The 24522-nt window shown below is 37.3% G+C and overlaps 2 protein-coding genes and 1 long non-coding RNA gene across 12 annotated transcripts; 1 reads left to right on the top strand and 2 right to left on the bottom strand.

The window, feature by feature from the left end:
• Positions 1-9182: 9182 nt before the first annotated feature.
• LOC126595607 (leucine-rich repeat extensin-like protein 3) lies at positions 9183-10284 on the bottom strand. Its single transcript, XM_050261890.1, has one exon. The coding sequence runs from the start codon at positions 10121-10123 to the stop codon at positions 9572-9574; it is 552 nt and encodes a 183-aa protein (XP_050117847.1). The 5' UTR covers positions 10124-10284; the 3' UTR covers positions 9183-9571.
• A 4347-nt stretch (positions 10285-14631) lies between these two features.
• LOC126595586 (uncharacterized) lies at positions 14632-24377 on the bottom strand. Of its 10 annotated transcripts, XR_007613614.1 has the most exons (14): positions 24221-24376; positions 24001-24149; positions 23759-23816; positions 23302-23459; positions 22511-22754; positions 20401-21509; positions 19968-20071; positions 19020-19076; positions 18033-18236; positions 17138-17361; positions 15971-16075; positions 15529-15624; positions 15101-15142; positions 14632-14961 (listed from the first exon to the last, which is right to left on the bottom strand). XR_007613614.1 is itself a non-coding variant. In XM_050261870.1 (9 exons), the coding sequence occupies exons 5-9, from the start codon at positions 22679-22681 to the stop codon at positions 14807-14809; spliced, it is 588 nt and encodes a 195-aa protein (XP_050117827.1). In that variant the 5' UTR covers positions 22682-22754; positions 23302-23459; positions 23759-23816; positions 24001-24149; positions 24221-24371; the 3' UTR covers positions 14632-14806. The 10 variants fall into 10 exon arrangements, 4 of the variants coding, with proteins under 4 accessions (XP_050117827.1, XP_050117828.1, XP_050117826.1 ...); XR_007613613.1 differs by having other exon boundaries at positions 18033-18216; positions 19020-20071; positions 22511-23044; XR_007613618.1 differs by lacking the exon at positions 23302-23459 and having other exon boundaries at positions 18033-18216; positions 19020-20071; positions 22511-22683.
• LOC126595610 (uncharacterized) lies at positions 15107-19482 on the top strand. Its single transcript, XR_007613622.1, has 2 exons — positions 15107-15241; positions 19170-19482. It is a non-coding gene; the product is annotated as an uncharacterized LOC126595610 (long non-coding RNA).
• Positions 24378-24522: the final 145 nt, after the last annotated feature.

Here is a 24522-nt window from a genome sequence, read left to right on the forward strand (position 1 = left end):
AACAAAATAAAAAATGGGTACAAATAAATAAAAAATATGGGTACAAGTACAAAAAAAAAATAAAAAATATGGGCACAAAAAGAAATTAATTAAAAATGCGTACAAAATAAAAATAAAAATATATGATAAAAATTTAGCCATAAATATAAATATACTAATTGTAACATTTTTAACACTAAATGAATATATTTAGAAATAAAAAATATTTTATTATTGAAATAATTAATGATGTTATTAATACTCAATGACCTTGATCAAAAATTGAAAAGAAATAAGGTTTTAATCAAACTGAGGGATGTGAACCTAATTTTACTCTATCCTAATGCATGAATGGTTTCTTGTGTTTTGGGCGTGTTGGTTCCAGAAATAGAGAATGTACTTGTAAATGCAGTAGAACAAGTTGCATACCAGCAATATGTGCCCAAGTCCTCCACATGCCTTGTGCTTGTAAACTTTCCCCACTGCCTTTTCTTTGGAAGACTTGATTTTTTCCTAATTCCCTTGGCCTTTACTTGAGCTGGTTCATTGATCATATGTTGTTGAAGTTTTCTTTTCGATGGCACTTCTCCAACACCTAAACTTGAGCGTAATCCTTTAACTTCAAATTAAGCGATTCAATTCCTTTTCTTACAAGTTGAGTTGTTCTTCCACAAGGGATGATTCATCAATTAAGCATTGTGAAAGTGAGACAACTAAATATGCCTCATCACTTCATCCTGGAGCTTTAAAAATATTGTTTTTTATATAAACCACGCATCTTCTTTTCAATTGGAATAATGTCTTCAATTTTGGTACTTCGTTAACATTCACATGATTAGAAACCAACTCTTTGTGTCTTTGGTGTCTAAGTGCACTTTCAACTCTTTAACTAGTCGACATTCCTGTAGAAAATATATGCATGTAAAATGTAGGGACCCATTGCTTACGGAGTTTGTATATTGGGTGCAGCCATTCATGATTCTCCAATGTACTGTGTTGCAATAATGCATGCTTCCAAATTGTGGCAGACAAGCTGAAAGCATTGGGCTTCATCAATCTCATTGTGTGGATCCTTCTTTTTGGAAGCTTATTTGGGGACTGCACACTATGCCTAAGATAAAATTCTTCCTATGGTGGATTGCTAACAATTGCCTCCCCACGATGTCGGGCCTATACCAAAAACGCTCATGTGATTCTCCTCTCTGCCAGTTATGTTCTGAATATACAGAAAGTACGGAACGTTCTATTTTGCTTTGCCCTTGGACAAAGGCTATTTCGTTTGCTTCTCCGCTGAACTATCATATTGATATCCAAGCTATTACCTCCTTTGACCAATGGTTTATTGCTTTGGCATCTCTTGGGGAGGGCAATAATCTTAGTAACGGTCGCATCCTCTTTGCCGTGGCCTTCTTTTGCTAGGAAATCTGGAAATCCAGATGTCACGCTTGCTTCAACGGCTTGCCTCCCTTTCCTTCCCTAACTGTCAGGAGGGCTATGTCGTCCATGGTGGAGTTCAATGCAGCCAATCCCCTTGAGATTCTTCAACCATCTCCGGTCGACCCATATCTAGCATCACTCCCTGACAGCCTTCTCCCTTTTCTTTTTTGAAGGTCAACTGTGATGCCTCATGGTCTATGGATTATAGGCGTTCTGGTTTGGGGGTGGTTATCCGTGACTCCCACGGCTCTTTGGTTGCTGGCAGTTGTGTTAGTGGTTCTGCATCTTCGGTTCTTGAGGCTGAGGCTAAAGCCGCGATTCTTGCTATGCAAACGGCAATATCTCGGAACTTGGACAATGTTCTTTTCGAGTCCGATTCTGCTTCTCTGGTCCAATACATCAATGGGGATAAGAAGAAGGTTTCTTGGTCTATCTTTCAGTTACTACGCCGGATTTGGAATCTCCATCACCGTTTCCATTTTTTTAAATGGTGTTGGGTTCCTCGCCAAGTGAATTCGGCAGCCAATTGGGTCGCCTCGCATTGTAGAAGAGGGATGTGTCCGTAGGTCTGGGTATCCAGAACCCCATCCGCTCTAGTTCATATCCTTTCCATTGATGGACTTCCTTGTCCCCAATGACTTAGCTCTTGGATGCTTGGTTCTTAAGGATAATGACTCAGCTAGGCTATATGTCTCCCCTATATGTCCTTAAGTTCCATGTCTCTCCTGCTTATGTGTTTTGTTCTTTCTTTTGGTCGACTTTGGCTTGTATTCTCTGTTGTTATTTATGGAAGAGTATCTCTGTTCAAAAAAAGAAAAAACAAAAGCTGAAAGCATTGGGCCTAGCTTTTGTGAAAACTTATCCTTAGACCATCTCCAACCCTTAGGCTAAAAGACAAATTTTTTAGCCCGAAAAATTTGGCTTTTAGCCCAGAAACATCTTTTCTGCTCCAACCATTCTGGCCTAAAATTTTAGCCCGGAATTATTAAAGAATCAACTTAGGCTAATTTTTTTCTTAAATTAATTTAAAAAATAAAAAATAAATATGTAGACTATTGTAAATTAATTTTATGAACATTTTAATCTAAAGAAATTTAAATTCCTATAAATATTGAAAAATCATTAAATTTTTCACAAAGCAAGCTTTCAACTTTCACCAACCTTAATTAATAAGACATAAATTTAATAAAGTACATAAACCACATAATAAACAACATAAACTTAATACAAACGACAATTAATAAACTTAATTAATAAAGCACATAATTCATACACTACATAAACTTAACAATCATATCCACCATCTTCACTTGGTGATGGACTTCGTTGAAATGTTGGGATATAGGGTTCAGATGATTCATCATCTTGAAACATACTCCTTGAGGCAGACTTTCGCATAATTTCCTTTTGCTTATCACGTAAGAACTTCTTCCTCTCTGGAGTGTATTTGCTGAGGTCCTTCATCATGAATTCAATTTCAAACCTATTTTCCTCCCTATCCGAGATTTCCGCATTCGGGCCGCTTCTTCTTGGCGACCGCTATGAGTTTCGTGCAATTTTGCAATTCCGGTAGCAAAGTCTCCCCTCATCGAATCTTGGGTCTTCCCTTTTCTCTTTGCTTCCTTTTGCTTATCTCTTCCTGGGGGCCTTGCTAAAGAAGGAGATGGGGTCATTTCATCGACACCTTCATTTCTCGGTGCGGCTTCACGTTGAAATAATCTTCCCCATTGTTGGTCGACATCGGTTGCCCACCTTGGACAATCCTTGAGGACGTCCCAAGCATGTTGCAACTTAAAAACTTGATTTTTTTTGTGTTACTCTTGTCTTGTAAATTTCCATTGCTTTGTCACCCTATGCAAAAAATACATAAAAATAATTAGTTGCAAAATAATATTATGTACATGACAAATAAAATATCAAGAAAAAAACTCACAATTTCTATGGCGCTCCTTCCACTAGGCATGCCAACCATGGCTCTCTCCAAGCTTCCCTTCCATAAAGTGCATGCTTTGTTGATAGTCTTCCACCGATCATAAACACCACCACTGTCCCGCCTGCCGCCGTTGCAGTTTTCTTGAAACTTTGCAATGATTTTATCCCACAAAACCTTTTTATTTTGATTTGTGCCAACTGCACCATCTTCGCTAACAGAAACTCATGCCAAGCATAAAGAAACATCTTCCTCACAGGTCCAATTACGACCTCTAACATGCTCTCTTGCCATGTTGAACAATTTGGAAATGGAAAGAAATGGTAGAAAGATAAATTGGAAGAATTGTAGGAGAAAATTGAGTTTTGTGTGGATGTTTGAACAAATACATAGGTATTTATAGAGTTTTTGGGTAAATTTTATGTTAAATAAATTTATTTAATTATTTTAGCCGTTGGATTTTAATTTGGGCCGTTAGATCTTTTTTTTTATTGTTAGATTTGAGTATATTCAATCTCAACCGTTGGATTCAATGTATTTTAAAATAACATATTTTTTAAAAATGAAATTTGAATATGGACCGTTGGATCAACCAACGGTCCTTAAAAGATGGTCGTCAGATGCGGAAAAGAGCCGTTGGGCTCAGGCAAGTGGGCTACATGGCCCTGACGCTGGGGTCTCATGCTGTCGGGACGTGATGGCAACCAGCCCGCGTGGGGCGCGTCCGCGAGTGACCGGGCCGAGACTGGCCCAAAATCAGGCGAGTCCACGCGTGTTTGGGGGGAATTTGGAGGGGAATTTGGCCCAACTTTAGCATTTGGCTTTTAGCCCAATGTTTTAGCTTGGGTTGGATGGTGTTTGGGGGGAAATTTGGCAAATAGCCCAGGGTTGGAGTTGTTGGTCTTATGTGCAAAATAATACTCGTGGAATGTAAGAGGAAAAACTTAAGCTGTGGCCCTTGATGTGGACCGCTAGGAATAGCTCTCGACCATTGCTTAAATAACTAAATGAATGACACAATTTTCTCATTACTTGACAACCCACAAGCAAATATAATTCTCTGGGTGTGATGGTTAACTCCTACAAATGGAGCAACGATCATACTATACTTATTTGTGTTATAATTCGTATTAAAAGCAACTACATCACCAAAAAAACAAGTACGATTTTCTTGCAGTAGAATCAACCCAAAAACAATGGTTCAACCCTGATCATCTCTATCAATTTTGAAATAAAAAGATGGGTTCTTTTCCTTTTTTGAACCAAAATATTCAAGAAGCATGTCGGCATCATGTCCCTTGATATTTTTCTTCAAATCTCTTTCAACGTTTCTCAAATCCTTGTTAATACATCCAATGTTTGCAATTCCACCTGCCTCAAACTCCATTATTCTGAATTGTTGACTGGTAGGTACATTGCACTGCTTAGTGTTTCCATGTGAAACTTCTTTGCTTTCAAAACTTTGCAGTGTGAAGGTAGTAGAAGTACGTTTGTAGGAGTTGAAGGTACATGCTTATAATACTCTTCAAAGTTACAAATAGATCACTTCGTCCCAAACTTGTCAGAAAGATGCTTAACTTTGCCTTACAACTCCTTCGTTATCTTTGCAAACAATTTGCCTTAGCTTTGCCTCATTCTTCATTATTCTTCTTTGTTTTATGATAAGTTTCGTCTGGTTCACCTTTCTTAGAACAAACAAATTGTTTCAAGGTAATTTCTTTCGTTCATTTTTCTTCTTACTTTAACCCATTCTGACACTAAACCCAACTTTTAAATCATCCTTTTTCTTCTTCTCCTTCTTTCTCCTTGCACTTTCAACACCAGCAAAACTTTACTAAGCTTGGCACATAAGTCGGGGATGACTATGGAATTGACGGAGAGCGATTGTGCTCCAAATGAAACGAAGTCTGCGAGATAGAGAAATGTGTGGGCTGCTTTGGTGTGGCTAGCATTTTGCTGGTGTTGAAAGTGCAAGGTGACAGTTTATGATGATGATGAGGTCTTCGTGCTTTTGGTTTGTAGAGATTTAGTACGCGAGGCTTGAGATCAAGTTCATGTATAAAAGTGAAAGGAATTATTCTGGCTATATATGATAGGCTTGATAAGCCAACGTGATGATCAAATGAGTTGGTTATGTTTGCTTTCTCGTCTGGTTGTCATTCATGCATTGTTCTTGTAATAACGAAATCATACAGGATTTAAGTGGTTCATCAATTCGGCTACGTCCACCAGAGTTGTATATGTATTTGTATTTCACTATGTAAGAGAGATTTACAACATACAATGAAGATGACTTAGAGCCTTTAAGAAATGGATGATGAAAGATGACTGGTCAGAGAAGGAAAGAGATCTTCTTGTTGCTCGGTGTGTCGTTGCTCATGCGTTCGTTCTTCCCCCCTTTTATAGAGAGATGAATCATATATATCAAGACTGAAGTTGGATGCTTGAAATCTTCACTTACGTCTCAAGTAGTCCACCTGTTATCATCTCATTGCAAGATTTGGAACAAAATCGAATAAGAGAATATTGCAGCCAAATGATTGATATCCCTATAGGTTGATGAGTAATCACTTTCTAATACATAAGGTGTTGCCACCTGCATGATATATTAGACACACGTACAAGCTATAGACCTCCCGCCACCACATTTTAGAGTGGTGAGTAATCACCAAGTCATTAGTTCTCAATGATTACCAACTTACCACCTCATCTTTGGAGAAAATCAAAGACAAAACTACTCAAAATAGTCCCACCTCAAGCTCTCGGCTCTTTGTTGCTGGTTGTATTTTGAATTAAACCAAAGAGGCATATAGCAATGATGAGTTGCCATTAACAAGTAAAAAGCAATTTTAAGGCCTAACAAACAATCTAATGAGGATGGCAAATAATAGAAACCTCTCGAGCTAGGCTTAAGATTATATTCTTGTAGTGAAAGACTCTTTACTAATTTACATGCTAAATATACGAGTTCTTATAGGCATAATGTATAAAAGGAAATTGAAATAAAAATTGCTACAGTTGTAATAAAATTAAATACTCACATACACACACGCATATATATACTCGTTTTTTTTTTAAGAATGGTATTACATGAACCCTTTTTTTTTATTTAATTAATTCGTGCTATGCATTTTGTTTAGGTATAACACAATTATATAACCTCATTAATTTTCCTACCATTAGATTAATTCAGCGTTCATATAAAAGAGGTCTTTGCAGGTTCTCAAAATGAAGACCTCATGAGAGCAACTATGTACATCTGAGTGTTATCTTTTCGAGCCAACCCCTACACTCTTGTAACTGATAATATTGTTCGACTTTCATACATAAGGAGTCATTTCTTCTTAACTTACACATATTCAAAAGTACACCTCTTACAACTACTAAAAAAGTTAGACGTGGATTGATTTGCTGGACAATGTATTATTCTTTTACTCATTACGCACCAGATTCAAATCTCAATCTCATAATTAATTTAGATAAATTTAATATAAATTATCTATTATTTGTAAAAATAAAATACTTTAAATTTATGTTTACGAAACAAATTCTAGAACTAGAAATGATGTAAAGTATTTTATTCATATAATTTTTTAGCTGGTATTTCGTTTTATGCAAGCGATAGTGATAAGGGAAGAATCAAACTTATCCTTGATATCTATTTTTTGAGGGGCCATTAGAATTTCGATGCAGAGTCAGAGTAAGATTGGCAATCTCGAATCTCTATCCTTTCTATTTCCTGTGTGAGTGCTCGAGCCTAGGATGCCATATGCCAACTTGTCAGGACCCCCCCCCCCCCCTCCCAACCCAAAACCCATTTGATTACGTGCCCTCCAGCTAATTGTTCCCACACCTCTACTCATCTATACAACACATTTTTTCCCTTTATTATTTGTCTCTTTAACAATCTCCTGAGCCACCATCCATTCACAATAGCTGATGCTGACTTGTTTGCATATCACCCCTTCTTGCTGCATTTTATGTCGAAAATCTCGTAAGTTTTCTTTACTTTTCATGTCCAAATTCTCAATTTATTATTTACCAAACGAGTTTGGCTTCGGTAGTTCAACCTATAAAGTAATCTGATTTTTTTTAACACTCTTTACTGTTCGATTGTTTAGAATCAATTTTTACTTTTCATATCCTGAATTACTCGGTTATTCTGGACGAAGAAAAATTGTTATAAAACATTGAAAAGTTATATAACCCCCTAAAGAGAAGGGAAAGTTTGTTGATTTCTGCCGACATGGTCGGTGGATCTATCGATGATTGTACAAGTGAGTTTTGATCTCCAGAATCTGTTAGTCATTTTATTTTTCAAAGAAAAGAAAGCACTTTGAGAGGTTCCTGTTTTTGGCACAAAGAGGGCAACGCATGATGCACCCGTTTGCACATTGATTAATTAATAAAAAGAGACGACTACCGGCACACTTTTGAGAATCTTTAATAGGAGTATCACATGATTAGATATGTAAGACAAACTAATAAGACGTTATCACGTTGACATAAGAGCAAACGAACAAACGAACAAAATGATGGCACATTGACACGAGCAATGTCGGTTTAACCAAACAACAAAATAGTTTTTGTGTGTGTGTGTGTGAGAGAGAGAGAGAGAGAGAGATAGGCCAAAGAAAGACACTGCTCCCACTGAAGTTTTTCCCATGACACGCCACATTCATCAGAAAAGCATACTAAAAAGAGGCCTCTCTAGCACACAGTTTTTTCGTTGTGATGCTAAACCTTCCTTTCTATTCCTTTCTCCAGCTGAGTAAGAAATAGATGCCTCATGACTCATCAATGACTCTTAGTTGCTTAAGCTAATCAGATCAGTAACGCGTGTCAGAAAAACAGCATCTTCCGTATCTTTTGCATACTATTCCTGTTCAAAGCTCGAAAGTAATGATTGCCAGAATATTCTCAAAGACAGTCGCTCACAGGCGCATCGGTGGGTGTCCATGCATGCGGATGCGGACTACTGCCCTAAAATGCCAGTAGAAATATGAACTCAAGTGAAATTATCTCATGGTTGGAATTGGAAGTTCGAAGAGTCTCATGTGTTACTCTTTTTAACCTACCAAAGGTACGAGACATCGTCCCTAATATGTCAGAGAGACAGATGTACATTGCATTTGGGAAGCTGGCAAGGTATTTTTTAGTATGTTTTGTGATAACCTTTACCATCAGGACATTTAGCCCTTGCATCGTTAGTCAAAAATATAATAAACGTTATTTAACGACTAAAAATCTCTACGTATATAGAATACATCGAAACATAGTAGAGTTTTCAAGCTAGAAACCCTTGGATCAAAAAGAGGGAAATACAGTACTCGGGAGATGGGTCCCCGCAGAGCCTATGTTTGCACCCGAATTAATAAACTTGTTGACATCAGGCACCTCTTGGGACCCAATTGTAAATTCAAATTGCTTAATTAGGCTCGAGCTTAATCTCAAACTTGTTTGGAATTAATTTTAAAATAGTTTAAAAAATTTAGAGAAAATATTTATAAAACCAATTCTTAATAAAAATGTAAGTGAATTATGAAAGAACACTTCAAGTGTTTTATGTATAAAATATATAACTGGTGTTTCTTGCAAAAAAATACTTTAAGTATTTTTAGAATTCAAATTTAAAAAAAAAAAAAAATTTAAAAACAGTTTCAAATGAGCCATACAACCATAAGATAAATATTAGAAATTTAATCTACCAAAGAATGAATCAACAATGTGCATTCTACTCTAAAAACACTAGAAGATAATGGTAAAAAGAAGAATATCGAGGTTTATCAATACAAAATTCGTCATGCACAAATAATTTCCACGGAGCTAATGCAAATTTTTAGCAAAAATGAGTAACAATTTACTTTATTTCATTATCATATTAACCAAATTACAACGGACCAACCTACAAGGCTACTACACCATTATAATTCAGACAGATAAATTAAGGCCAAAGAGAAAAAAAATTAAAGAGAGATTTGAAGAGAGAGAGAGAGAGAGAGAGAATTTACTTCCCATCTGTGTTCTTTCAGCTTTAACTTCAAGTGTCAGTGAACAGAAACCCTTGTTCCTCAAGGGCATTTTTGGAAATGTAAAATCAGCAGTAGGCAACTCCCATCTCTTTCTGTCTTGGTTTTCTTCCTCTTCAATTGTTTGCTCAGCCGTAGATCCGTGAATCTGCCACCACATTATTAATTCCACCTTCCTTGTCTGCTTCCGTTTCCGTCAAAACAAACAGAGCATAACAGAAAACAGAGCAACACTGAAAACAGTGTAAACTAATGGGTGGCTAGCCACCAGCTGGACTGAGCTGGACGCCGTATGGGGAGGAGGGTTATAATAGTAAAACGGAAAGTACGGCACAATTGGGTTCGGCGGCGGTGGCACTGGGTAGTTCTTGCCATTCGGCGGAGGATAAAACGCACCCCCGCCACCCCCGCTGCCGCCTTGCGGTGGCGGGTAGTTGTAGTAAGTGGGCTGGGAAGGTGGAGGAGGAGAGTAGTAGGTGGTTCCGGAGCTCGGTGGCGTGGGAGGCGGCGGACAGTTGGAGGATGAGGATGGCGGAGAAGGCGGCGGAGATGAGGGCGGAGGAGGCGACGGTGGAGGAGGGGATGGCACTTTGCCACATGGGTTTTCGCAGACAGAGCACATTTCGCATTCGATCTGCTCCTTGGAAGTCACTTTAGGCTTCGGCAGCGGCGAAGAAAGCGTTGTGGTGGCGACGGTGAGTAGAAGTAGAAGCTTGAGAGAGAAGTGGGTCTGATGAGTAAATTTCATGGTTAGCTCAGAAAGATCAAGAAAAAGTAGAGAACAATGGAAAAATGGAGTGGGAAGTGGAGGAGTGAGAGTGTTGATAGACTTTAAGAGAGAGAGAGAGAGAGAGAAGGCGCGGGGGCAAGTAATGGTCTTGTCTTTGAAGCTACACCACAACTTTTTGTAAGAGTGGGTTTAAATAAGGGGTGTGTAAATACTAAATAGTAGAGTGAGACGAAGGAGCTGGTTAAAGTTGTAAAAAGAGGACACCGAACCGACGCGTTTTACTTTCACAGAAAGTGGCCTCATATTACTCGGAGGACGTTTAGGGCAAAAGTCCAGAATTTGAGCTTAAAGCTTAGCTAATAGATGGGGGGTGGTGGGGTGGGCGTGGGGGGCGCCTTTGATTTTTAGGGGGGGGGGTATCCCTTGTCCTCAATTTCGGCCTGAGCAGAGGAAAGGTGACGTGTATTAACCTTTTTTTCAGTTACATGGGTTGTATTATCCTAATGCCATAGGTGACATGTGACGAAATGTACTAGTGCAATGTTGGGAGTTGATGAGTTTTTCAAGCATGAGAGAAGCTGACACATGAAAAGATGGATTGTATATGCGCATGAGTTGAGCCCTATTTTGTTTCATGTCACTAGATAGACGGAACCATTAATTTTCTAGTGTGTGGAATTTACATTCTCATTAAATAGCGCATGAGCACCTGAGCTGTTGAGATCGGTATGATTAATATTTACTTTGAAACCGTATTAAAACTAGAGTATCTAACCCAAAACCAAGGATTTGGATCCTCTCCGAGGCAACTGGTCAGGATCCTCCCGATCAGTGTTCTTAGACCGTTGGATTTATATCCATTAGTTACAATTATTATAACTTTTAGAGAGCCCTCTTCTTTGTAGTTATTGGATAACAATCCAACGGTCCACGAATACTGATCAGGAGGATCTGACCAGTTGCCTCGGAGATGATCCAAATCCCAAAGGACAAGGATTGTCTGCCCTCTCACTTCTGGTGCCCTTCCGTGCCCTCCTGTTTGTATGGTCACGGTTAAACCATGTCAATATTTTATATTACTATTCATTTTTGTCTTATTATCTCTATTGAAAAACAATATAAAATGTTGACATAACTTAACCGTGATCACACAAAACAAGATAACACAGAAAGACACTGAAAGTGGGAGGGCAGACAATCCTTGTCCAATCCCAAAACCAATGCGTTGTGGTTGCAGAAAGGAAAGTAATGATGATGTGTTGAAATGATCAGAATCCATTTAGTTCAGTAGGGTACATTCGTGATTAATTAGTTGCTAATAACTTGGTATACTTTGCTAGTAAGTAATGAGCTGTGTTAAAAGGAAAGGGTATTTTAATATGGGTTCAAAATAATTAAAATTTAGACATATTTCAAAAATTAAAAGTTACTAAATATTTTAAAAGTAAGCCAATAAAATTGAAGCTATTTCAAATTCTTCCTACAAGGAAACGGTGAAAAGGTTGATGAATTAGCAGTCATTGTTGTTGGGCTTGACTTGTACACAGATGTTCATACGTGGAAGGATGACATTTGTGGTGCCGCAGACGTAAACAAGACGCAAGTTCCACGTGGTGTGCATGGTCTTTTACTAGCATTCAGCCAGATATATTTAGTACACCAAATACTATTGCACTGGAGGATGATTTAACCAAGAGGATTCTCTTCGGATTCTTATATAGAGGATTCTAAGGATTCATGAATAGTGTTTGTTTATCGTATATCGTAAGATCAATTTTTATCAGGTATTGTTTGTATTTAATTTTAAATAAAAATATTTAAAATAATTTCTGATCGCATGATGTACGATGAACGGACCGATTCACAACTTTTTCATTTTTGCGATCGACAAAAATATGAACAGCAAAACTATGCATACATACATATACATACATATACATATATATATATATATATATATATATATATATATATATATAATGGAACATCACATATATATCGACAAATTATGAAACACGATTCCTTCATATTCAACTTGGCTAAGTAGATAACTTCAGCTCAATCACGTTTGAAATCCTAACTTCGTCTCTCTCTGCATATATATTCTTAATCTGGTATAAAATGGACAAGAAAGATTTAAGTTTGTCAAAATTATACGTAGGAACAACATTGAATTATTATATATACGTGTTCATATTCGACCGATTTTGTCAAGAAATAAGTGATGAGGAATGAGTTGTTAAAGAACACATATATAGATATGGGCCAGCTGGCATGCATAAAATAAAATAAAAAGATTCTGCTCTTTTTGGTTGGAAAATTGATAAATCAGATTGTTAACTTGTTAATTTGTTAAGTTAATGCTCAGTTAATTAGCTCTTGGTTAATTAATTATTAGTAAGGTTTTTTTTGTCCAAAATGATTATAGAGCATGGAGCTACAGAACATGCACGTATGATGCTAAGAAAAGTTATTCATCAAACATTAATGTTTGGGAAATTTTTGAAATGCACAGTTAGGCCTGGCATTTTGGACCCAACTCGTTAACCCGACCCGACCCAACCCGTTAATATTTGTATTTGGGTGGATGCTTAACGGGTCGGGTCGTTAACGGGTGAACCCGATAACAACCCGTTAAATAACGGGTCACTTTGGGTCAACCCGTTAGACCCGTTAGGACCCGTTAGCACCCGTTAGTTGATGATATTTTAGTAATTTTAGTAAAATCTTAATGACAAAAAATAAACTTTATGCAAAAAATAAAAATAAAAATAATTGTTAACGGGTGTTAACGGGTGAAACGGGTGACCCGTTAGCTTAACGGGTCGGGTTCGGATGACCCATTAGCTTAACGGGTTGGGTTCGGGTGACCCGTTAACTTAACGGGTCGAGTTCAACCCGACCCAAACCCAATAAATCCGACCCGTTTACAGGTCTATGCACAGTTCCATCTTATGTAAGGTAATGCTGTATCAGTGATCAAGCTGCTAAAAGTGTGCATATTGATACAAAAGCATTGAGTAGGAATGTATAAGACAAAACATCAGGCCGGAAACTACTTTTCTTAATCTCATTAAAAACTGATACGCCTTTAACCACAAGGTGTGGCGCGATTGGCAAATCAAATCATCAGTGGGCGGATTCCTTGGTGCCTAACTGGCAGGCGTTTGAAACTCACTGAAAACACTTTGTGGCCAGAGGCAAGCCACACCTCGAGCGTAGATTAGTCCCATCCTACGGGTGTGGGGACACTGCCTGGTACCTGAACCGAACAAAAAAAAAGCTGATACGCCTCTTTGCTCATCCCATGTGAAGCATATGAACCTAATAGTGCATTATATGAAACAGTGTTAGGTTTTAGGCCTTCTGCAAGTATTGTACTGAATACAACTGTGCAATTTTCTATCTGCCCGGACATAGAATACAGATGAATGTCACAATGTCAGAGTGGCATTCATCCAATGTTGTATTGTTTCATAAACTTAATCTCAAGATTAACATTACAATTCAAAGTTGGAAAGCATTTAAGAAATTTTATCTAACTAGCCGGACAAATTAAATGCGATGGCTTGACCTATAAAGTTATGGTATTCCACGAGAAGAAGCTTGTTTTCTATATGGAAATTAAAGAGCTATGAAGCTGCAGGGTATAACAGCTAAAGAAGTTCCATTCCAGAATAAATTGAGAATGAGGTGAAGACGTAACTCAATCAACACTCAGAAGTTCCATCTTAATAATTTTTTTTTTTTTGAACAAACGATATTATCTACACTAATGAGCTTGCAATAATGTAGTTCAAATTCGCCTTTAGCGAGAATTGAATCTAAGACTTCTCACTTACAAGTGAAAATAAATACTACTAAACCGTAGTATTAAACGGCAGTTCCATCTAAATTTTAAAGTAGTAAAATTAAGAAGTCGAATATGTCTTTGTCAATTATACGGAGACAATGTCGCTTTGCTCACTTTAGATGCAGTGACTTACGCTACTAGCAAGCTGATGGCAATTGTGTAAAATAGGGACTCTGTTTTCGTGGTCCAATCCCGCTGTGTTCCAAATTCATCATGTGACACCATGCCAAAAACTTCACACACATTGGTCAAGCATGTCGCGGTGGGATCCCAAAAGGTGTGGGTGGGTAAGTCCTCCACCCGCCGGAGGCCTTACCATACGTCTAAATTAGGTGAAAATTCTTGCATAAGACACCCAACGGGATCCATAAGTAGAGGTGTCACATACGGATATCCATAAGCTAAAATTTCTGTTACGTTAAGCTTCATATTTTACATCATACAAAAACACGTCCAATAGTCATACTAGTCTAATAAACAGATTCGTCTTCATCTCATTCAACAGCCCCTCAATGCCCACAAAATGCCTCATCAATGAAGACAAAGGGATCGCACTCAAAAGTTCAAAACTCAAATTACCGAAAAATTGTAGATGATTACTACGCCGACGAACATTCACCAACCAGTATTGTTCCCATCAACCAGTATTGTTTCCAGATTAAAGCATAAATCATATGCTAATTCACACAAACTTTTCATTAAAAAACACCAAACCGGTCTCCGTTGAATCTTGATACATAAAAACCACCAAACACAACGACACTTATTTAATAATAAGGCTTCTTGTTCTAAAAGACTGACATAACTTAGAAATTACAAATGCATTTGTCTCCACTGCATTCTATCTATTAAAACCTAATAGTCTTCAGAGGGCAGTTTTTAGTCGCGTGGTCTTTCTCCTTTCCACAACATTCACAAGGACCATATCTAAGTTTTGCTTCTTCTTCTTCAGGTGTGAGTTTAGTCCCAGAGCCAGCAGCCTTTCGTTCATTGAATTCTTCCACTGTTTGTTTGTGGTTCCGTTGTTAAATACCCACAAATTGAGTAAAACAAATGGCAGTATTTTCCCCTCAAAACACAGAGGATCGACGAGTCCAATAAAACTTCACAAAACCGTAAAACAAAAATAATCAAGAGCGTACCTATAGCCAGCCAATGCGCGAAGTTGTCCGCAGGGCGACACTCTTCATAATAAGTTGACGATGAGAAAACCAGAGAAGAAAAAAACAGTCGGTATATGAATGGGGTAAATATTTAGATGTTTATTCTTCTCCAAGATGGAGGTACTCAAAGTAAATATAATGAAACAATTATATATCAAACACGAAATGAGCATTCAAAAGCAACAAGAACTAGGAAACATAAGGAAACTACGTATATACAAATGGTCAAACTATTGAGCCAGTTACACAATTCCCAGGCAACTAATTCCTGGCACAATTTCAATGGGAAGCAAGCTAGACATGCTGACTTACTATATATTTTCTCGATTTCATTCAAATACTGCAAACAGAAATTTTACTATAAAAACCCTGAAAGTATAGAAAATAAAGAAAAATCAAAAGCATACCATAATGAGTCAACGGTGAACACGATCCTTTTTGAATTTCATCAATCACAACTTGGCGACAGTCTTGAACCTTTGGTTGTTCTTCTGCCTTGCTATCTGTTTTCACATTGCAGTTCCATTTTAATGTCAAATACAAATAAAAACAATGGGAGATGACGAGAACGACAAAGCCAAAAAGCTCAGTAAATATGGGGAACATGTACAAGCTACTAGAATTAGGAAACATAAGGACACTACAAGACTGTGTATATACACAAAGTCAAACTATTGAGCCAGTTACACAAATTCCCAGGCTACTAATTCCTGGCACAATTTCAATGGGAATCAATCTAGACATACTGACTCACTATATATTTTCTCGATTTCAGTCAAATACTGCAAACATAAATTTTACTACAGAAACCCTGAAAGTAAAGAAAATAAAGAAAAATCAAAAGCATACCTTTGGGCACATCATAAGTAGACGCTGAAGAGTATCTTCTTTGAACTATATCAAGCAAAGTTCGGTAACAATCTGAAACCTTTGCTTGTTCTTCTGCCTCGCTATCTGTTTTCACATTGCAGTTCCATTTTGATGTCGAATACAAATAAAAACAATGGGAGACGACGAGAACGACAAAGCCAAAAAGCTCGGTATATATGGGAAACATGTACAAGCAACTAAAATTAGGAAACAAAAGAGAACTAGGAATAAGAAAACTCATGTCCCCGAGGGGGGGAGGGTGGGAGGACAAAGAGCATGCCAAGGCTCGTATGGTAGGCACAGCTGAAGATTTTTGCCAGTCTATAAAGTATTGAGGCAATTACACAAATTCTAAGGCAACCATTTTGATGCAGACAAAGTAGCAGTTACATATATGAATTATTGTGATGAAAATCATGCACGAGGAGGTCCATGCATTGCATTAGAAAGTAATTTTAGCTTTAATAATATTCCATGTACTAGGCTCATTGTATTGCAATTAATTGGCTTCATGCATCACATGAATTTGGGTGATGAGTTCAATGGATGGGGTGGAGGATAAAGCCTATAAATCATTGTAAGCCTAGATTTTTCAGGGCAGTTTTTGGGAAGTTAAAGTAAAAGTAAGAGTTTATTCTCTTCCGTTCTATCAACTTGGCTATTCTCATCTGTGATAGTCAACAAGAATTAAGGGATTATTGTGTTCTAAAGTTTGTTCCGTTTTTCCTATATTATCCGCTGCATCAAAATTCCCAGCACACAAAGTCGATGGGGAGCATAATTAGGCGAGCTAGACATACCCACAATACACAAATACTCAGAGATCGTACATTTAGGTAATGCTCTTTTACTTGTTCAATACATTATCTATCGATCTCATTCAACTACTGCATGCAAAAGTTATTATTCGTTCTTCTACAAACACTACAATTACAAAGCAATTCAACCATTCAATTTCAAGGATAGTATATCCATTCCCCTAACTAAGGACTAAGATAAAATATATGAACGAAATCGTGCTGCATAAACCCTAAAAAAAACTTTCTTTTTCCTTTAAAGAAAATCCAGATGAGAAGCAAAATACCAAAAGCTAGCAAACTCCTCGATCACAAACCCTAAAACAAATATCGATTAAAGGCATAATACCATCATCAATCGCGGCCACTGTTTGATTCTGCCCCTCGCCGGATGATCTTGACCCCACGTCGTACTTGACTAGTGGTTTGGCTTCAGAGTTGAGTGCGCGGCGAATCACGGAAACGGATTCGTGTGCGCGGCCAATTACGGCTACGGATTTGTATACGCGGCGGATCATGCTTTTGTCTAAGAGAGAAGAGAGGGAGAAGGGGAGAGAGGAGACACAGGGCATGCTGTATAAAATATAGAGATAAAATCCAAAGCACAAAATATTAAAATGAATAAATAAATAAAATAAGAGATAATCATGAATGGTGTATTGGATTTTGAGGGATTTTAATTCTTTTAATAAATCTAGGTGTATTCAATCATGATTTTAAGTGGTTCTCAGAAATTCAAGGTATATTCAATTAGAATTTTAAGATAGTTTATTAAAATCCTTATAAATCTAGGTGTATTCAATTAGGATTTTAAAGAAGTTTATAACATTCCAAGTGTATTGAATTAAAAATTAATTTTAAAGAATTTGATAAAGTTGAGGAATTAGAGGAAATTGGAGAGATTTCGTAGTGCATTTTAAGCATCCACAAATTCCACCTCTCCCCATGAAATTTCGAGGGAATTGAATCAAAATTTTATATGGAATCTCGACAAATCAATTAAACTCCATAAAAATCCATGGATTTATAAATCCATTAAAATCTCTCAAATTCTCAATTGAATACACCGTCCTTATGCTTAGTCAGAACATAAATGGTATAACTGAAGTGTGGCAATATAAAAACCGTACTTTGAAACTATGTTTTCATCAGCCATTTATATTAAGATAGGTAAACTACAGTTCGACCACCTAAACTATTATCCTTTTTTTTTTTTTGGTAAAAAAAAAACTATTTTTTTGTACCTAATCTCATCTCATGGACATGGAGTACAAAGAAGCAAAACACAATGGCCAGGTCTTCTGCAGTGGTAGAGTATAGGTCTCTTGCCCATAGGTCTTTTGCCCACACTACTGCTGCTGAGCTCACTTGGGTTTGCAAAATCCTTCAGGACATTTCCTTTCCTCTCTTGTAGAAACTTGTGATTTTCTGCAATAACAAGAGTGCGACTGATTTGACTTTTAATCATGTCTTCCATGCTCGGACTAAACATGTAGAGATAGATAACGACTACATCCGAGATCATGTGGCTGCTCATCTTCAAATTGCATAGATTTTTACGAAATCTTTACATGTAGATTGCTTTGATGTGCTAAGTCACAAGCTTTTAGTTCGTTTCCCTTCCTTTAACTTGAGGGGGTGTGTTAAGAATACCGAAGAACCATCAATTGGTCATGTACCCGAGGCACGAGATTAAATCCTAGATGGCTAGGTTATTACTGATTAGTTGTTGCTTAGTCAGCATATCTGGATTGGGAGATAATGTATTTATATAAGTCACAGACTGTAACCATTTATTCATTACTAATAAAAAGTTATTTTACAACATACTCTCTCTCTCTCTCTCTTAGATTCTGGTTTTCCACATTCATCATCAATTATTACTTGTCAATTAGAATTATTACTAAAATAATAACACGTGAACACAGAAAATTAAAAAATAGAAAGAAACATAAAGAAACCAAATGTTTAAATAACGAATCATTTCACATTGTCAATACACATTATTATATATATATATATATATATACAAACCAATAAACACCAACCAATAAACAAAAACAATAACATAGTATTGTATATATATATATATATATATATATATATATATATATATATATATATATATATATATACAAATGGCAGTATTTTACCCGCTGATCGACGAGTCCAATAAAATTCCAGATAATCTTCTTCACAAAACCGTAAAACAAAAATAATCAAGAGCATACCTACAGCCAGCCAATACTCCACCGTACCTGGGGGAAACTTGTCCGCAGGGCGATGCTCTTCATAATAAGTTGATGATGAGAAAACCAAAAAAGAAAAAAACAGTCGGTATAGGGTGAATATTTTGATGTTTATTCTTCTCCGAGATGGAGGTACTCACAGTAAATATAACGAAACAATTATATATACAAATAGTCAAACTATTGAGCCAGTTACACAAATTCTCAGGCAACTAATTCCTGGCACAATTTCAATGCGAAGCATGTTGGAATCCCACATCGGTGGTGAAAAGAAAAACAATGGGGTTTAAATATGATTACCCCACTCTAACTAATATCGAGGTTTTTTGTGATAAAACTTCACACCTGACGGATGAAGCAGGTGATAAAGTTGGGAACAATATCAATATTAAAGTGGGGGCCAAATTGGCCCGCCGATCCAAAAATCCAACATGGTATCAGAGCCTAGATTCGGGCCCATGCAAGCCAATAAGCTTGTCACCAAGGAAACAAGCCAGGACTCTTAACCGAGAGTCGGCCTCTGAGTTCCATTGAAAACAAGTTTAGACTCTTAACATAATAGAGCCAACCTCTGAGTTTCAATTGCCGATGTGTGGATCTCCACGTGTGAACTACTAAATGACGTTACATGTGAAGGGAAGTGTTGGAATCCCATATAAGGTTTAAATATAATTACCTCACTCTAACTAATATCGAGGCTTTTTGTGATAAAATCTCACACCTGACGGATGAAACAAGTGATAAAGTTGGAGACAGTATCGATGTTGTTAGAATGGGACCCAACGGGCCCGCCGATCCAAAAATCCAACAAAGCAATCTAGACATATTGACTTACTATATATTTTCTCGATTTCATTCAAATACTGCAAACAGAAATTTTACTACAAAAACCCTGAAAGTATAGAAAATAAAGAAAAATCAAAAGCATACCTGTGGGCACATAATAAGTCAAACGGTGAACACGATCCTTTTCGAATTTCATCAACCACAACTTGGCGAGTCTTGAACCCTTGGTTGTTCTTCTGCCTTGCTATCTGCTTTCACATTGCAGTTCCATTTTAATGTCAAATACAAATAAAAACAATGGGAGACGACGAGAACGACAAAGCTCAGTAAATATGGGAAACATGTACAAGCAACTAGAATTAGGAAACATAAGGACACTACAAGACTGTGTATATACACATAGTCAAACTATTGAGCCGGTTACCCAAATTCCCAGGCTACTAATTCCTGGCACAATTTCAATGGGAATCAAGCTAGACATACTAACTCACTATATATTTTCTCGATTTCAGTCAAATACTGCAAACATAAATTTTACTACAGAAACCCTGAAAGTAAAGAAAAATCAAAAGCATACCTTTGGGCACATCATAAGTAGACGCTGAAGAGTATCTTCTTCGAATTCTATCAAACACAGGTCGGTAACAATCTGGAACCTTTGCTTGTTCTTCTGCCTCGCTATCTGTTTTCACATTGCAGTTCTATTTTGATGTTGAATACAAATAAAAACAATGGGAGATGACGAGAACTACAAAGCCAAAAAGCTCGTTATATATGGGAAACATGTATAAGCAACTAAAATTAGGAAACATAAGAGAACTAGAAATAAGAAAACTCATGTCCCCGGGGGGGAGGGTGAAGAGAATGCCAAGGCTCGTATGGTAGGCACACCTGAAGCTTTTTGCCAGTCTGTAAAGTATTGAGGCAATTACACAAATTCTAAGGCAACAATTCGGATGCAGACAAAGTAGCAGTTACATACATGAATTATAGTGATAAAAATCATGCACGAGGAAGTCCATGCATTGCATTAGAAAGTAATTTTAGCCTTAATAATATTCCATGTACTAGGATTATCTACGAGTCATCACAAGTATTTGGTGAGGGGAAATCATCATCCTTCCATATATGAATACAAGTCAAGCCCAACGACAATGAGTGCTAATCCCTCAACCGTTTCCTTTTAACAGCTTATTACACACTAGCAAAGTATAAATAGATATTAGCAACTAATTAAACACGAGTGTGCCCTGCTGAACCAAATGGATTCCAACCGTTTCAACACAACATCATTACTTTCCATCTAACTTGCCACCAATGTGAACACAGCTCATTTCAACCCGTCATTATAAATGGTTCTGGGTCTAAAGCCGCAAGTGGCGTTTTGGAACTGATGGTTAAAGATAATGTCAATTTCACTGTGGCATTTACTGCCTGCAAGATTGCCCTTCTAACCGTAGCACTATTGGACGCTTGTGCAAGAAGGGTGCTATTGGTTCGACATTGAAGCATGAGATTGAATTGTTTGTTTAATCAAATATCCTCAACCTACATTGGGCATACCATGCTCACAAAATTGCAAGAATAGAGCATGTTCCTTATCTATAAAATTAAATCTGTGCCAGCACATGCAATCAGGAATTGGGCAGAGTAAGTGAGTGATTTTGAGTTGCTTTAATTTCATTACTATTGGTATTTGTAGAAGTTAACCGAGGTTTGTTCTTTTTTTTTTTTTTTTGTGGCAAGGGCATGGGGAAGGGAATAAGTGACCCATTGGTGGCTATAGATCACCCTCTCATTGAGCTGATGGGGGGTTTCTATACACAAAAGGGTACTTTTAAAACCAAATGGGTAGCTGGCTTTCAAATGAGCACAAAGAGTCACAGTTCTCCCAATATTTGCTTGGTCAATTGAAGGTATGAGAAGCTTTATGGTTAATGGTAGACTGTTTCATATATTTAAAAAGGTCGTACCCAGTGCACAAGGCTCCCGCTTTACGCAGGGTCTGGGAGAGGTGAATGTCGGCTAGCCTTACCCCCATTTATGGAGAGGCTGCTCCCAAGTCTCGAACCCGAGACCTACCGCTTATGGGCGAAGGCACTTGCCATCGCACCAAGTGCGACCTCTTGACTGTTTCATATATTTGACAAGAAAAAAAGACTTGGAGAATTTCGTAGTAATCAAGAACACGTGTGATACTTCAAAAGACAACTATTGTTGTGGTTGGGTGCTTAATTACTACGAAATTCTCCAAGTCTTCCTTTCTTGTCAAATATATATGAAATAGTGCACCATTAACCATAAAGCTTCTCATACCTTCAATTGACCGAGCAAAAATTGGGAGAACTGTAACTCTTTGTGCTCCTTTGAAAGCCAATGAAGCTAACCATTTCGTTTTAGAAGTAACCTTCTGTGTATAGAAACCCACCATCAGCTCAATGAGAGGGTGGCCTAGAGCCACCAATGGGTCACTCATTCCCCTCCCCATACCCTTGCCACAGAGAAAAAAAAAAAAAAAAAACAAAGCTCGGTTAACTTCTACAAATAACAATAGTAATAAAATTAAAGCAACCCAAAATCACCCACTTACTCTATCCAATTCCTGATCGCATGTGCTGACACAAATTTAATTTTATAGATAAGGAAAGCATTGTTATAGACAAAATAATCGTCCAAGAGATCCTTACCTCATCGTTGCCTGCTTCTATCAATGTTTGCGGAACACCTGAGCCTAGAGATCTCAACCACAGCTTGGATGACTCAACAAGAATGTAAGGCTCTTTAGCTTCTTGCTTCGTCATCTCTCCTTCTACACTTCTCATCCTCATCCTCATCCTCATTCCTTCCCATTTTCTCATTCCTGGAGATTGAACATTTTTTTCTCCTTACTTAAACCATTCTTTCTCTTGCTCATCAATTTCTCACAACATCCTTGAAAAAGACATTGTAAAAAGGAAGGAGAAACTATGAATAAGGATAGAGATTTTGAGAGGTTTTGAATTTGGTATGTAATTTCTTAGTAATTTCTGATGCATGGGCTGTAGTAAATTTCTAATGCATAGTAATTTCTGAAGCATTAGTACTCTCATCAAATTTTGAAACACGATAACTATATTCAACAAAAGAAATCTTGGCTAACAAAGTTAGGACGAAAGATAAGTTCAGCTCAGCCCAGTATACGTTTGAAATCCTAGCTTCGTCTCTGCATATATATTCTTAATCTGGTATAAAATAGACAAGAAAGAATAAGTTTGTCAAATTATACGTAGGAACAACATTGTATTATTATGGGGTTTTTGAACTTTAATCCTTGAAGAATATTAAAATTTAATAAAAACCTCATGTTAGATTGGATATTGATTTTAGTCCTCTAATGTATGCTTAATTCAAATTTATATTACATTTTTGTTTTAATATTTAATAGATATCTTATTTAATATCATTACATTAAATTTAAAACAAGGAGTAGAGAAAATACCTCTCAGATCTGGAAGCTCGAACTCTTGGTTCAAGCGAGAGCGGCAGAGGCAGTGAGAAATGAAAGCGTAGGGTTTGAGGCGCAACGTGACTTATTTATAGGCTGAGGGGGTTTTGGGAAAATATTTAGGCCTTGTTTGGTAGCTCGGACTGTACTGACTATTTTTGTCGGATAGAAAAAATAGTCACCGGATACTAAATTAGTCGAACGTTTGGTGCAATATCGGACTAATAACCATATTATTTATACTATGTTTGGTACTGAACCGGATAAGAAAAGGGAAGAAAAAAAATTTTAACAAAAAAGGTTCACGAAGAAACTGCTCAATTATCAGTACAAAGTTTTCATCTGTTCTTCAAATTAAACATTTTTTTATTGCTTGAAGTGCAAAAATAAATCAGTAAATAAATCAAATTAATTTAAATTGTTGGAATGCAATTTGGTATAAGCTGATTACCCTTGCAATGGAGCTGAATTATTGTACTTGCTAGAGTAGAACTCGATCAGTGTCAGTTCTGTAATGCACACCAACAATCGGAGTCAAATTCGGACAAGTTAAAATCGAAGAAAGCATCGACAATCTAGTTCTAGGCTTGGAGGCTGTTTGGCTGCCGAGAAAATGCAGGAAAAAAAACAGAAATAGTAGGAAAAAACAGTATCTTCCTAGGGAGATTTTAAAGAGAGGGAGAGAGAGTGTACCGGAATTGGAGGCTCGAACGACGTCGTTGTAGAACAATCTGTCGTTTAGATCGGGCCACAGCAATCCAAACGTCTGAGGCTGACATGCTCGCGAGGAGCTATATCTGGGAAGAAGAATAATATTTTCCAAGAACAGAGGGAGGGCGGATCTGGGAAGAAGAAGAAAATTGAAAAGATGAACTGGGATTCAAACGAAGAAGAAGAATTTGAGAAGACGAACCTGGGATTCAGACGAGAGAGCAAGAGTGCGTCTGGAGAGGAAGAGAGAACGTCTGGAGACCGAGAGTGCGTCTGGAGAGGAAGGAGAGAGCGAGGGATTTCAGCCTGACTAAATTGTACCGTGGTTTTCATCGGTATAAGCAAGCGGGTAAAGACCGGATAAAAAAGGTAGGCCGGATTATTTAATCCGGTGGCTATTTAATTCAAATGGACACCAAACATCATATTCTATATTATTAGTACTATCCGATGCCTTATACAGTATGCCAAACAGAGCCTTAGGGTTTGCTTTGGAGGCCGCTT

Source organism: Malus sylvestris, chromosome 13 (assembly GCF_916048215.2).
Source record: "Malus sylvestris chromosome 13, drMalSylv7.2, whole genome shotgun sequence".
In the NCBI taxonomy this organism is placed as follows: Eukaryota; Viridiplantae; Streptophyta; class Magnoliopsida; order Rosales; family Rosaceae; genus Malus; species Malus sylvestris.